The 13,770-nt window shown below is 26.2% G+C and overlaps 4 protein-coding genes and 1 long non-coding RNA gene across 5 annotated transcripts; 2 read left to right on the top strand and 3 right to left on the bottom strand.

Moving 5' to 3' along the window:
- Positions 1-397: 397 nt before the first annotated feature.
- On the top strand, positions 398-3,726 carry LOC107066769 (peptidoglycan recognition protein). The gene is made up of 3 exons (XM_015321700.2): positions 398-759; positions 1,739-2,065; positions 2,569-3,726. The coding sequence occupies exons 1-3, from the start codon at positions 639-641 to the stop codon at positions 2,853-2,855; spliced, it is 735 nt and encodes a 244-aa protein (XP_015177186.1). The 5' UTR covers positions 398-638; the 3' UTR covers positions 2,856-3,726.
- Positions 3,632-5,122, top strand: Pgrp-s2 (peptidoglycan recognition protein S2). The gene is made up of 4 exons (XM_015321702.2): positions 3,632-3,772; positions 4,091-4,254; positions 4,390-4,552; positions 4,637-5,122. Exons 1-4 carry the CDS (start codon positions 3,676-3,678, stop codon positions 4,819-4,821), a joined length of 609 nt encoding a protein of 202 aa, XP_015177188.2. The 5' UTR covers positions 3,632-3,675; the 3' UTR covers positions 4,822-5,122.
- On the bottom strand, positions 4,992-8,390 carry LOC107066733 (tubulin polyglutamylase TTLL13). Its single transcript, XM_089174919.1, has 11 exons — positions 7,798-8,390; positions 7,650-7,731; positions 7,277-7,567; positions 6,996-7,152; positions 6,825-6,925; positions 6,638-6,764; positions 6,336-6,563; positions 6,085-6,266; positions 5,762-6,002; positions 5,453-5,599; positions 4,992-5,345 (listed from the first exon to the last, which is right to left on the bottom strand). Exons 1-11 carry the CDS (start codon positions 8,012-8,014, stop codon positions 4,992-4,994), a joined length of 2,127 nt encoding a protein of 708 aa, XP_089031045.1. The 5' UTR covers positions 8,015-8,390.
- A 642-nt stretch (positions 8,391-9,032) lies between these two features.
- Positions 9,033-11,248, bottom strand: LOC107066737 (D-amino acid oxidase 2). Its single transcript, XM_015321643.2, has 7 exons — positions 10,601-11,248; positions 10,251-10,457; positions 9,901-10,126; positions 9,707-9,774; positions 9,486-9,603; positions 9,297-9,398; positions 9,033-9,206 (listed from the first exon to the last, which is right to left on the bottom strand). Exons 1-7 carry the CDS (start codon positions 10,783-10,785, stop codon positions 9,087-9,089), a joined length of 1,026 nt encoding a protein of 341 aa, XP_015177129.2. The 5' UTR covers positions 10,786-11,248; the 3' UTR covers positions 9,033-9,086.
- Positions 11,249-12,690: 1,442 nt separating this feature from the next.
- LOC149031717 (uncharacterized) lies at positions 12,691-13,004 on the bottom strand. The gene is made up of 2 exons (XR_016177431.1): positions 12,918-13,004; positions 12,691-12,819 (listed from the first exon to the last, which is right to left on the bottom strand). It is a non-coding gene; the product is annotated as an uncharacterized LOC149031717 (long non-coding RNA).
- Between the last annotated feature and the right edge of the window lie 766 nt (positions 13,005-13,770).

Below are 13,770 nucleotides of genomic sequence, written 5' to 3'. Positions count from 1 at the left end.
ATTATATAATATAATTAAATATAAATACTTGGTAATTTATATTTGTAATTAATTAATATAGAATATATATATTTGTAAAAGGATTTATAAATTATCTGAAACAAATAAATAAAAAAATAAAATACCTTTATTTAAGATAAATATTAGTCCAAGTATTAGTAAAATATTTAAAATATCAAACATTTCCAAATAAAAAAAATAAAAAAATAAAAATAATTAAAATTATTTATTATAAAAATATAAAATATTAAAGATACTCTATAATTATCCTTAAAATATATATAATTCTTTTTATTTTCATATTTAAAATCAAATATTAGTATCATCAATATTAAGTGTTTCAAATATAGTTCATTATTATAATTCCTGCTCATTTTATAATTTCACGAATGTGTGTGTGTGTTATTTTGATTATGTATGTGCTACAAAGATCAGTGAACGTAAGAGAGAGAGAGAGGACAGGGTTAAAGGACCTACTACTATTAGGTGTTTCTCATTCGGAGGGACTTCCCAGCTCTCGTTGGATTTTTCGTTTAAAAGGGGACGCGGTTTCACTATGTCCACATTCAGTTTCACATTTGATCAACGACAACGACAACTACATTGATCGCGTGTTATTATTACTATAGATTAACGCCATGAAATCAATAACAATTATATTTAATATTTATAATATTATTTTTATCATTAGCCTTGTTGCATTAGAACAATTAGTTATTGGTGCACCAATCGATGAAACTTATCGTTTCAATATTACTGGTGAGATTATTGTTGTTTCTTTTCTTTTTTTTTCTCTTCATGTCATAAACATTTTATTATTTGATTAATCTCATCATCATCATCATTATCATTGATATCTTTGACAGATTAGATCAATTTGTGTTGTCTTCTTTTAGCTTATCGAACGAAATCAATCAAACTGTTTTGTTATCGGTTAGGAAAATTTTTGACTGATCATTCTATTGAGTATACTCATCATGATTCTATTCTTTTTATTTTTTTTTTATTTTTATTTTTTATTAGAAAGTTTATTGTGTTAATTAATTATTAATATGCTCTGGAAATTTTTTGACAAATATATTTTTATAATGAATAATTATAATAATAACATTGAACATTGAATATTTTATTTTTATTGCAAAACACATTTGAATAGTTTCAATTCAAATAAAAATATATTCCAACATGAATTATTATCCAACTAAACAATAATTATAAAAAAAAAAAACATAAAAGTAACAAAGTCCTAACGCGTATAACACATGTAAACTTATGTTAATTTATTAGAATTGTGTTTTTTTTTGTATTATACAATTATATAAAATAATTGTTTCTTTCAACTAATGAAAACCTTTTCGTTTATATCAGAAAACGTGATGAAGAAAAAAAGAAAGAAAATACAAAAGACAAGAAAATAATTCAAATTAGATTCAATTAAATTTTATATAAACAAAAAACAAACATATAAAACTCGATTTTATTTAACTCGTGTTAGTGTAATGGTAAAACACCGTTACGTAATGAATGATATCAATCAACGTGTATAATTTCTCGTTAGGTGAATCACTCTCGTAGTAATTCTACGTTATTTTTCTTTTTCTTTTTCTTATCCAACCTGTTTTAATCAAAGTTACTACACAGTAATACTTGGATGATCATACAAGAATGTTGCATATTTAATTAATTGACTATAACAAATTGTTTTTTAAGAAAGTATCAAATTTATGTTAATCGACAGATTGTCCAAGGATTATTACAAGAGATGAATGGAAAGCTCGTAAACCATTGAATGAAGAACAACTCGAACGTACACCAACACCATACGTTGTCATTCATCATGGTGGAATTCGTCATTATTGTCACGATCAAGAAAATTGTAGTAAAATAGTTAAATCTTATCAAGATTTCCATATCGACGTTAGAAAATGGTTCGACATTGGTTATAGTTTCGTCATAGGTGAAGATGGAAATATTTATGAGGGTCGTGGATGGAACAAAGTTGGAGCTCATGCACCTGGATACAATTTTCAAAGTATTGGCATTTGTATTATTGGAGATTTTTCTGGTAAATATTTTCTTCATTTCAATATATTTGTCATTCATTTCATTTTTATACATTTACTATTATTTATTACTTCAATTTCTTTATTTAACATAAATGAAATTATATCACAAAATATTCATCGTTATAATGCAATTCAATATTTTACTACAAAACTTCAATGTGTAATCTTCAATTTGTTTTTTCTACTTTTAATTAAATTCTACACAATTATTAAAAAAATTAAAAAAAAAAAATAGACAACTACGATAATTAAATGAAATTGAAATAACAATTAATATTGCATCAACTCATTAATTAAAAAAAAAAAAAAAAAAACACGAACTTTCCTCTTTCATTCCAAGTATAGATAAATACTTTTTCTACAAGTGCATAATGTAAATAAATAAATACATATATACATGAACTACTTTCCAGGTAAATCCCCTTCAAGTTATTTCCTCATACATTTACAAATGACACTAAACTACTACTACTACTACACAAAAAACTATTCAATTTTCTAGATTTCCTTCCAAATGCAGCAGCCCTCAGTGCATTAAATTCTCTCATCTCGTGTGGTGTCAAATTAGGAAAAATAAAATTAGATTACAACGTAATTGGTCATCGTCAAGCACGTGATACATTGTGTCCAGGTGATACATTTTACAAATACGTTATGGCACTTCCACATTGGACATCACATCCAACACCTGACAAAACTCGAATTACCACTACTAATGCTACACTACTTAAGGTACCTGAAGGAAATAATCTTGATGATTATAACACTAATAGAACTGTAAGACTATGAAATATAATATTATTATATTTCTTTGAAATAATTTATTATTAATTATTTGCTAAATAATAATAGAATATCATTTTAGTACAAAATATTCGTATTAATTTTTATATGCAATACTAATTCATAAATCAATACGAATCTTTTGAATTATCCATTGTACAACCGTATTGCTACCTCTAGTAATTTTTATACATATTATTTTGTGTTCTTTATTGAATTAAAACAGGGTACTTAAAAATAATAATATCTTTCTGATTACCATGTAATTTAGAAATAAACCATTAATGTATCATCGATTAACTTTAATATAACAACATGAATTATATTCTTATGAATAAAATTACGAGATAAAAATAAAAAGAAAGTTCCTTCAAATGTTTGATCAACGTTGAACAAATATTATCACTATGCGTAATATAATCGTGCTGTCAAGTGTTCAAATTTTTATTATTATTATTATTATTATTATAAGGAAGTGTGTTAAATAGAAGACACCATTTGTAACGAAAGAAAAAAAAGAATTAAATAAATATAAAAAACGTTCGATAAAGAAAAACAACTTAATATCAATTGGGAATCCCGTATAGGAAATAATAATTATATATACATACCACATTCATCTCTTTTACATATACAGTATATATACGCATACTTGATAAAATTGTATGTGAAACATGAATCTACATAAACGGGTTTCTATTATAAGATCAGTCTGATCGTATCTGCGTTCAAAGGTCATAGTTTGACGTATACATTTATACAGCAGCAGTCGATTAGTATAAATTAAATGACCATGAAGTATTAGAGTTCTTAACAAGTTACGAGAATGGCAGGAGTTACGAGTCTACTTCTTCTTCTGCTTTTAACTGCGTACAAAGCAATCCCTTGTTTTGCTACTGAAATTGGATTTTCTGCTAATACAGGTAAACATTTTTTTTTTTTCGTGATATTCTCATTTCTTGTCTTCTTCTCGTATAATTTCGTCAATCATTTTGAATCTCGGTTAATTTTATTACGTGACTCATATCTTGTTTCAATGATATACATGTGACACGCATACAAATTATGGGATAATCAGTGTCATCAGGTTGTCAACGTTCGCGATAAAAAATTCACAAAAACTCATGTGAAAATATTGAATTGGTAAAAATAATATCGTAATGTCAACGTTGATATAATAAAATTCAATGTTTGTTGATCAATATTCAACTGTGCTCAGTTTCTATGTCAACAAATTTCAGATATACCAAATATCATTTCAAGACGAGAATGGGGAGCAAGAGAACCGGCTAGTCCGCTACCTGCACTTCGAGAAAATCCACCTTCCAATGTAGTTATTCATCATTCGGATACAATTGGTTGTACCACACAAGCAATCTGTCAAGCTAGAGTGAGAACTTTTCAGGTAATACAATTGTATAAATATTTTTTCTCGTTAATTAAAATGTTTAGTATATTAAGTGATAATATTTGTCATCAAGAAAATGTAAAATGATTTAATTCAATGATTCCAATTATTTCATACAAAAGTAATTTGTAGAGTTATCACATGGATACGAAAAAGTGGAAGGACATTGGATACAATTTTTTAGTTGGTGAAGATGGTAATGTTTATGAAGGTCGTGGTTGGGGTAAACATGGTGCTCATTCTCCTCCCTACAATTCTAAAAGCATTGGTATTTGTGTGATTGGTAATTTTACTAGTAAGTTAAACATACACTTATTTATTTTCTTATTTTAATATTTCATTATTATTTTATCATTAATTTTTGTATATTTGTTTGTAGATACTTTACCAAATCAAGCGAGCATTAGGGCAACACAAAATTTGATATCTTATGGTGTAGCTAATAATAAAATTAAATCCAATTACAAACTTTTTGGTCATCGTCAAACTACTCAAACTAATTGTCCTGGAAATTCTTTGTACAATTTAATTCAAACTTGGCCTAATTGGAGTAATAAAGCATAACAATGTTAAGATTGATCTATGAAGACAATCATTTAAAAGTTAATCTTTTGTCTTTCAATTTGATTTTTGTGTCAATTATTTGTTATTTCTTAAATGTTCAATCTGAAAATACGTATCATTCAGTAAATGTTATTTTCATAGAAACAAATTCATTGAAAATAAATTAGATGTTACTTACAATGATTCAATCGATGATTAGAATGATCATTATGATGATGATTACAAATATTCAATGTTCTTTCTTGACAAGCTGAATGATGAAATGTTTGTGACAATAAATTTTGATCATTATTCAATGCAAGTTTTCCATAAAGCCCATATTTTTTTACATCCTTGTCCCTAAGTGTACCATTCTGTTTCATAGCCATGTAAATTTGTTCAAGTATACCATAACTTCTTAAAAGAAAATCACGTTGAACTAATGCAGTTATTCTTTCTCTTTCTTCAGATTCTGATATTATTTCAGGTTCAAACGATGACAGAACTTTGTTCGAATTTTTTGTTAAGTTTGGTGCTGCTTTTTGCTATTAGATTGAACAAATTATAATTTAATATTATATAACTTACATAGAATTTATTAAACAAAAACAATTTAATCAAATAAAAAGACAAAATTCGTTTCAAATCTTACTGGTATCATTTTTTTGAAATAAGTAAAAGATTTCTGTTCCAATCGTTTAGGAATATTTTTTTGTTGAACATTTGGACTTTCAGGAATTATTTTTTGATCACACCATCTACCATTGATCCTTTTACTCTCTTGTTCTCTCAATCTGATCTAAAAACATTGTAAAAAGTAATATTAATTAAATATTGCAATGATCAATAATCCCCCCCCCCAAAAAAGTAGGTTCTTGTTCTTCGTCATAAAAATACAAGTTTCATTTCATAGATTTATAAAAATGTGCATAGTTTTATTTTGTTTTTTTAGTAGACTAACTTCCTTTTCTTCTCTTTGAACTTTAGAAGCTTCCTCTCGTGCACGTGAAGCTACAGTTTCTTGAAAAACTGTAGTACCACTTTGTTTGAAAAATTGTTGATATTTATTATCATCCTTGCAAGGATATACTCGACGAAAATTACCAATATGATCGTCCTCCCATTTAAATTGTCTTTCGATATAATCTCGATCAGTTTTTTCCAATTTTAATACATTCATCATTGTATTATCATGATTTGAACTAAAAATAACAATAATTCATTCAATTTTTTAAACTATCAATTAATACAACATTCAAATAAAATCAATTTTCATTGTCATACTTCAAATCTTTCAATATAACACCCTGAAGTAATCGATCTCGTACACGTTTTCTATCTTCTTCAATAATTTTTTTCTTATCACACTGTTGTAGATTCAACATTTCAAAAGTATCAATCAACAAAGCTTCTTTAATATCTTTATCAATTTGTGCATCTGTATGAAAACTTGGTGAATGATTGACCTGTTTAAAAAAAAAAAAAATATTTATTCAAATAATATAATTGTTCTAATCATCGTTAATTATACTAACTTCTAACAGATATGGTCTTAGTTTCCAATCGAGTAAAATATCAAATCCTAAAAGTTCAAAACATGCATAAGTTTTGTCATGAGTTGGAAAACATGTACGATAACTGTGTTTAAGTATTGGATGTGCAGCAAGTATAGTTTTGATAATAATCTCATCTATTTTATTCCATAAATCATCAACGTCGATATTTTTCATTTTTAACCATTTCAATAATGTGGAAATTTTTCTAAATAAATTCAATTTCATTTATTATAGATAATCATTTGATTTTATGTACAATAAAAATAATTCCTACTAACCTTTTTGCTACCAATTTCTTCATCGACAATGTACATACGACTGTGTTTGTTAACAGCGTAATTAGTTAAATGCATAAAAACATTGGATGTGTTATGACAAGATGGTTCCTTGTATCTACTCGTAGCAAATCTAACGAGGAAAATCTTCGGATCATCGAATGATTAATTTTATTCGAATGATTTTATTTACCTTGCTAGGCCATCATTGTAAACGTAAATTCGTAGAGGATCGCACGATGTTATCAATGTGTAAATACGAAGATCAAATTTGTATCCGTCTATCAAATATGGCTGTAAATATAATAATCAATCATATTTTATTTCATTAAACACTATCATTTATTTATATTCATTAAATTACCCTAGAAACATAAACTTGACAGATCAAACGTTCATTAGGTTTAACATCCTTCAAACTTCTTGTCAAATAAATTCCACGTCCTTGACAACCAGTGTCCGGTTTGATTATAAATGTTTTCGATCGATGTAACTTTGAATAAGCAATAGCTTCACCATGACTAAATTAATTTCAATAATTTTATATTTTATAAATAAATAAATAAATAAATAATATACTAGGGACAAGTAGATACATTGTTAAATGTATTTTTCATGAAAAAAATATTCTATTTAATAACTTACTCGGCAGGAAAACACCAAGTTTTAGGAAAAAAATTATAATCCTTTGGAAATAATTTGAACATACGATTAAGATTTCTAGCTAATAAATCTTTTCTACAGATTTCTGTCATTCCAGGAAAATGATTGATCTTTTGATATCTTTTCATATCCTTGGCACGTTCTATACTGACACTTAAATCTGTCCAATATAAATTCCAACTACTGTCTTCGGTAACTTCTTTCATACCAAATCGTGTTGCTACGCGTCTTACTACTTCGTATTTGCAATTATTTGTACAAATTGTTAAGTATCTAATCAAACGAAACATTAGTTAATAATTTGATCAATGATAACATTTCTACAATTTATATTAAAATAAGGTTTCGTATTTACCTTCGTTTCTTTTTCTTCTTCGTTTTTGAACTTTCAACATTAATTTTTCTTGATTCATTATCACTCTCTGCACATAAGATATCTGTCAAGAAATTAAAATATAACACCTAATAAATAATAATAATAATTATTTGATGTGTTTATATACCTCTTTCAGTATTTTTGATAAAATGTTTGAAATCATTTCGAGTGAGTGTTTTAGAATAATTATTATTATTATTATTATTATAATTATTATAAATAGATTCACCAAATTCTTCGTAACGATTTTCACGTAAATTTCTTGGTACAGATTTAGCACGAATTTTAGTCTCGTTCAATACCGTTTGATTATGTTTGTTAATACTTTCAAAGATGTTGTTCATGACAAAAACTTATCATTTCTTTTCTGTATCGAGTCCTTGTTGTTCTTGTCACATACATCACTCTTTGATATTATTCTATTTTATATTTTTTTATTCACGAGATGTCGTCAAATTTTTTCAATGCATCATCATACCTGTTCTTGAATTATTTACTTTAAAAGTATGTATAGTTTTTGTGTTTTTTTTTTTTTTTTCGTTTACTTTATCTTATTCGATACGAAATTTAATGAACGATCACGACTTGTATCTAAAAAAAAAAAAAAAAGAAAAGAAAAGAAAAAGAAATTAACGCGAATTAATAATATCAGGACGATAAATAAGGATATATCAAAGTTTTATTTTTTATTCTGTCACGAGATAAGTTTAGGAATTTTATGAAGTATCATGTTAATCGATTATTCATTCATTTGTCATTATCGATATTTTAATTCAATGTCAAATTAACTCGATTTTATTTAAGAAAAATAAATCCAATTAATTAAATTTTATTATAAAAATAATAATAAAAATATTATTATATATTTGAACTAATTTTTAAAATGGAACACTCGAATAATTTTAATTCAATGTCAAAGTAACTCAATTTTATTTACAAAAAAATAAATCCAATTAATTAAGTTTTATTATAAAAATAATCAAAAGTATATTATTATTGTATATTTGAATGAATTTTTAAATTAGAACACTTGAATAATTATTGATACACATATAAACGATACTCCTTAGTGGAAAATACTTGAATCGTGTCCGATCATTTCGAGATATTACCGTGCACTGCGGTATTGTGTGTGCGAGAGCTATTTCCATAGTTTGTTTGCTTCAATTAGATTGTTGCGGACGTATTTAGAATTTCTGCAGTCTACTATCACGTGCACGAAATCATATAAATAGGTCAATGTACCTTTGAACTTACAGTAATTACCTTTCTTTGAACTATCACTTTTGTATTTATACATATATGTGTATCTCTAATTATACTTTCTTTTTTAATTACTTTTTCTTTTCTTTCATGTTTATGTTTCTTTCATGTTTATTATTAGATCAATTTATTCGTACACTTTTCAAATATAATTTACAATTTTGAAATTTGATATTCATGTCGATTGAGATTTTTAACAATTTCAACTACGTCAAGTGCACATCCCCAGCTCAATGTTATACCAGCACCACCATGACCATAATTATGAATCACCTAATTTAACAAACATCTCGTTGAGTTAATACATGTAACAAAAATATAAAAAAAAAAAGAAAAATGTCAAGAAAATATCGATTAACTTACGTGACACTTTTTACCATTTTTTCGTACAAATGTTTCACATTCTAAACGAACTTTTGGTCTTCCTGGTCTTAAACCAACCCACGATTTTATAGTCTCAGCTTTCTGTACGAACACAAATCATTTTTTATACAATTTATTAAAATTATTAGATGATTTTAAACATTATTAATTAATTTTATTTTTGGTTACCTTCAAGGATGGAATCATACGTTGACATCCTTCGTAAATCAATTTAGAATCCTTATCTCGTACGTTAAGATCATAATCATTTTTTTGATGAGTTCCACCTAAGACTATATCGTTTATACTAAAAACAAACAAATCTTTTGATATCAACGAAAATTATTATAAAATTCAATGTTAACGTTGAATTATAAAATTGTAGTCAAAATATAAACATTAAATAATACTTTGGTATGATATAATTGCAATGTTCATCATCCACCAGAATACAATGCATCACCCATGGTGCTTTTACCTAAATAAATAAATATAAAAAATAAAATAGAAAGACAGCAAACAATAACTATTTTAATTGATTATTAATAAGACCTAACAATTCCTGTATACATTCCTAATAAAACCTAAAAAGGTATACAGTTACCCTAGAAACTTGACCTCTCACGGCTGTCATAGTGTCGTCATTGACGAGTTCTCGTGCACCAAGACCACTGCAATTTATAACAATTTCATAATCATCCTCAATTAATTCACCTAAGTCACGAATCTTTCTTCTCTTCAGTTCGCCACCCAATGCGACAAATTTTGTCGTTATCCAAGGTAAAAAGTATGTTGGCTCGCAAGTATATGTCACGAAATGCCAACCATTTCTACAATTTAATTTTGTATTATTTTTCATTTAAATTAATTAACAAATATATAAAGTGTTTCATGTTATTAACTGTTTTAGAATACTAAAAACAATGTCAAATGTTTATATTAATGAAAACGTACATGTAATTGGCTTTATGTTCCTTGTTCAATTTATTTAATTCATCCTTAGTTAATTGATGAACACCATAAACTAATTTTAACCATGACATTTCATCAGATTTTTCACTGGTCACACGTAGTACCGGTAAAAGACAGAGTCCAGTTTCTTTAGCCAAGCCACATTTCCAAAATTGTTCAAACAAACGATGCGTCCTTCCTGCCCATTTTCTGATACAAAATTCATTTTCATTTTCATCATTCAATCTTGCAATAATGTCGATTTATAAAAACCGTTTATTTTCATATTGATAAGAAGATAAGATAAGAAAATGCAATTGCATTTATACAATTTGGTCGAAAATGAAACTTACAAAATATCTTCTTTCGAAGTGTCACTTAGTAAAAATGGTCCCCAAAGACCAGCACTTCCATCACCTGTGGTATTTGGTGTAAAAATATCCGAAAATATGGTCACCTCAAGTTCAGGATTATTTTCTTTCAATGCAAATGCACTCGTTAATCCTATAACACCTGCACCGATAACAGCTACACGCATGTTTTCTTTTTTTGGTTTATTTTCCTTTTCTCAATTTACAAAATAAAACAAGTATTATAAAAACTGTATAATTAATATAAATAATTTGGCGAGACAATAAAATGTATAAATTGTTCACGAGTTGAGGTTCAAATTATAACTGACATTAAATGTCACTTTGATAAGTATAAGTTGGATGCAAAAATGGTCTTATCAGTAATTATCTTTCACTCGTTATACATTTACTTTGACCTTGACTCTTACATGACATTATTTTAGAAAAATAATGAAACATATTATAATTAAACTAGGAGGCTCACAATCAGTCCGATACACGACGTCTTTAAGTCAACGAATTACCTTATACCACTATCTGTTAGAATTTTATCAAACTAACAGAGATAATTATGATTCTTTATTAATAAACAAATAATTGCGATTATAAATTGAGATTATAAACTATCCTATCATTCAAGTTGAATGAAACTGCATACAGTGTGGACAATTTGATTAAAATCAGTTCAGTAATTTAGGAATTCATTGCAGACAAACAACGTGACACATAATTTATATATATTAAGATTAATTGAAATAATCAAATTATTGTGTGTGACTTCAATTCAAGATTTATTCAATACAAGATTTATATAACGAATTTTAACGATGATGATTGTAGCACATTTACGACTTTCCATATACTAAGCATAATGCCTTCTTTAATTACGGCTGGATTATGCTAAGAATATGGGAATCGTCAAGGCGACATTCAAAATGATATTCATTTAATCGTATCGATCATTAACAATGTTTTTGATGATTTTCTCGTAATCTCGTATTCAACAAAAAAAGCATAATTCTTAATAATTTAACAAAGAATTTATACTCTTTTTATTGATAACGCGATACGAAAAAAACAAACAAATTGTTATATTCAAATAAATAAAAAAAAAAAAAAAACAAACTTTCTTTTTCTCTTACCTTTGATTTTTATCACAAATTGTTCACTTGAAATTAATTCGTTCACGTAATAATCATAAGACTTACTTATAATAATTTTTGTAATAACAATAATAAAGCTTTTCAATTTGAATATATTATATTAATAAAATAGAAAAATGAAAATTCACTGGGTTTTCGATCGTGTCTGATGTTAAACTGAACCAACGAAGATGGGTTGTCATGAAAGTCGACAAAGATTGCTAAGAGACTTTTTTTTGTAGATATAAAATATTTGTTTACACGTTATTCGAGCCTTCTCAACCAATCTACTCGCCCTTATAAACAAAGGTTTTCTTATCAATGTTTTTTTTCTTTTTTTTTTTATTACACTCGTATGATTTTTCAAAACGATGATGAACTTATGTATTGTTTTATTTTTTTTTTTTTTTTAGTCATCAGTTTTCAAATGTTATCAACGTGTGATGGTATCCTTTTAAAATATAAACGAAAGGAACTTATATGATTTATTTATCAAAAGAAAAGGTTGAGTACCACTGATATATATGATCACACTAGCCATAATATAGCCCGGAAATGCGATAAAGGGTAGTAAGTGATAGAATCAAGCATGCAACAGTATTATATTTATAAATGTGTGTGTGTTTGTGTGTTCATACTTCGTTAAGAATATATAAAGATATGATGATAATGAAACATTTGTTGAATTTATTAATGAAAAATATTCAATATTGTCATCTATCGATCACTGAAAATTTGTTATTAATTTGTTTATATATATATATATTAAGGAATTATTTGATGACAAGGTAAATGAAATAAAAAAAATAGAAGATTATATAATTGAGACAAAAATAATTAAATTATTATGAAGAAATTAATGTTAATAAATAAAAAATTTCTGTTCTCTTTTTTCTTTTTTTGAATATGAAAAAAAGAGATAATAATTAATTATAATAATTGTCACCTTTTTTTAAAAAAAAAAAATAAGTTGATAGTTATTAAATTATTTTCGTTTACAATCTTTTTGTGGCAGGAGAACACCTTGATACCTAACACCATTTACTTCCATTCCAAGAACAAGAACATTGCTGGCATCTTTAAAAATAAAAAGAAAAAATTTGTCAGATCTACAATTAATATAATAAATGAATGAATTATTTAATATAATTATAAATTTAAATAAATAATTGTACCATGTTCTTGTAATGGTTTTCTCGTAGTAGTTTCAATAGTATTTGAAAATGATTGATCTTGACCAGTCACTGTCGTTGACCTCATTGGAGACCTTTTTTAATTTACGAATACTTTTGCAAATTAAATTGAAAAAATATAATTGCAAGATAATAATAAAATAATAATAATAATAAGATAACTAACCCATGTTTGTCTTCTTTTCCACGATGACTATCCATAATATTATATTTAAGAAAAGAAATTAATTAATAAGGTTGACACAAAATGAAAAAAAAAAAAAGGAAATATGGTCGTATATTTATCAAATGAATTAATACGTTTACAAGACAAAATAACTTTAACGAATATGCTCGGATACGATTCTGGGTATCTTTAAGTAGTCCCCCTACCAATCGACGATCAACTCACACACCTATTAAAAAAAACCTCTATCGATACCATAATCAATATTCTAACACCATCGAAATCAATTCAATGTATTCAACGTTTGTATTGGTTAAATGAACACATTTCTTCTTTTTATTTTCGTATTTTAATGAAACAGTCAATTCAATTGTTCTTTTTATTATTTTACAAACGATTTAAAATGATTTTCTAATCACTGATTTAGTTTTTAAACAATTTTACAATCTGCTGCTGATTTAGTGCATTTTTTTCTATCATTTCATTGATTTTCTCAATGATTGGATCAATCAAATTGAAAATCCATTGGAAATGTTGTAAAGCAAACATTTTCAAATGCTTTTTCATTTCAATTGATATTTAAAATTTAAATTAATTTTTTATCACGAGATATAAATAGTTTTAGTCCTTGTTGCGATGTACACCTGATCATAATCGTTGAGTATGGTC

Source organism: Polistes dominula, unplaced genomic scaffold (genome assembly GCF_049000335.1).
Source record: "Polistes dominula isolate Pdom_NZ unplaced genomic scaffold, Pdom_raw_medaka contig_78, whole genome shotgun sequence".
Taxonomy (NCBI): Eukaryota; Metazoa; Arthropoda; class Insecta; order Hymenoptera; family Vespidae; genus Polistes; species Polistes dominula.
This window is presented reverse-complemented; position numbering and strand designations above follow the sequence as displayed.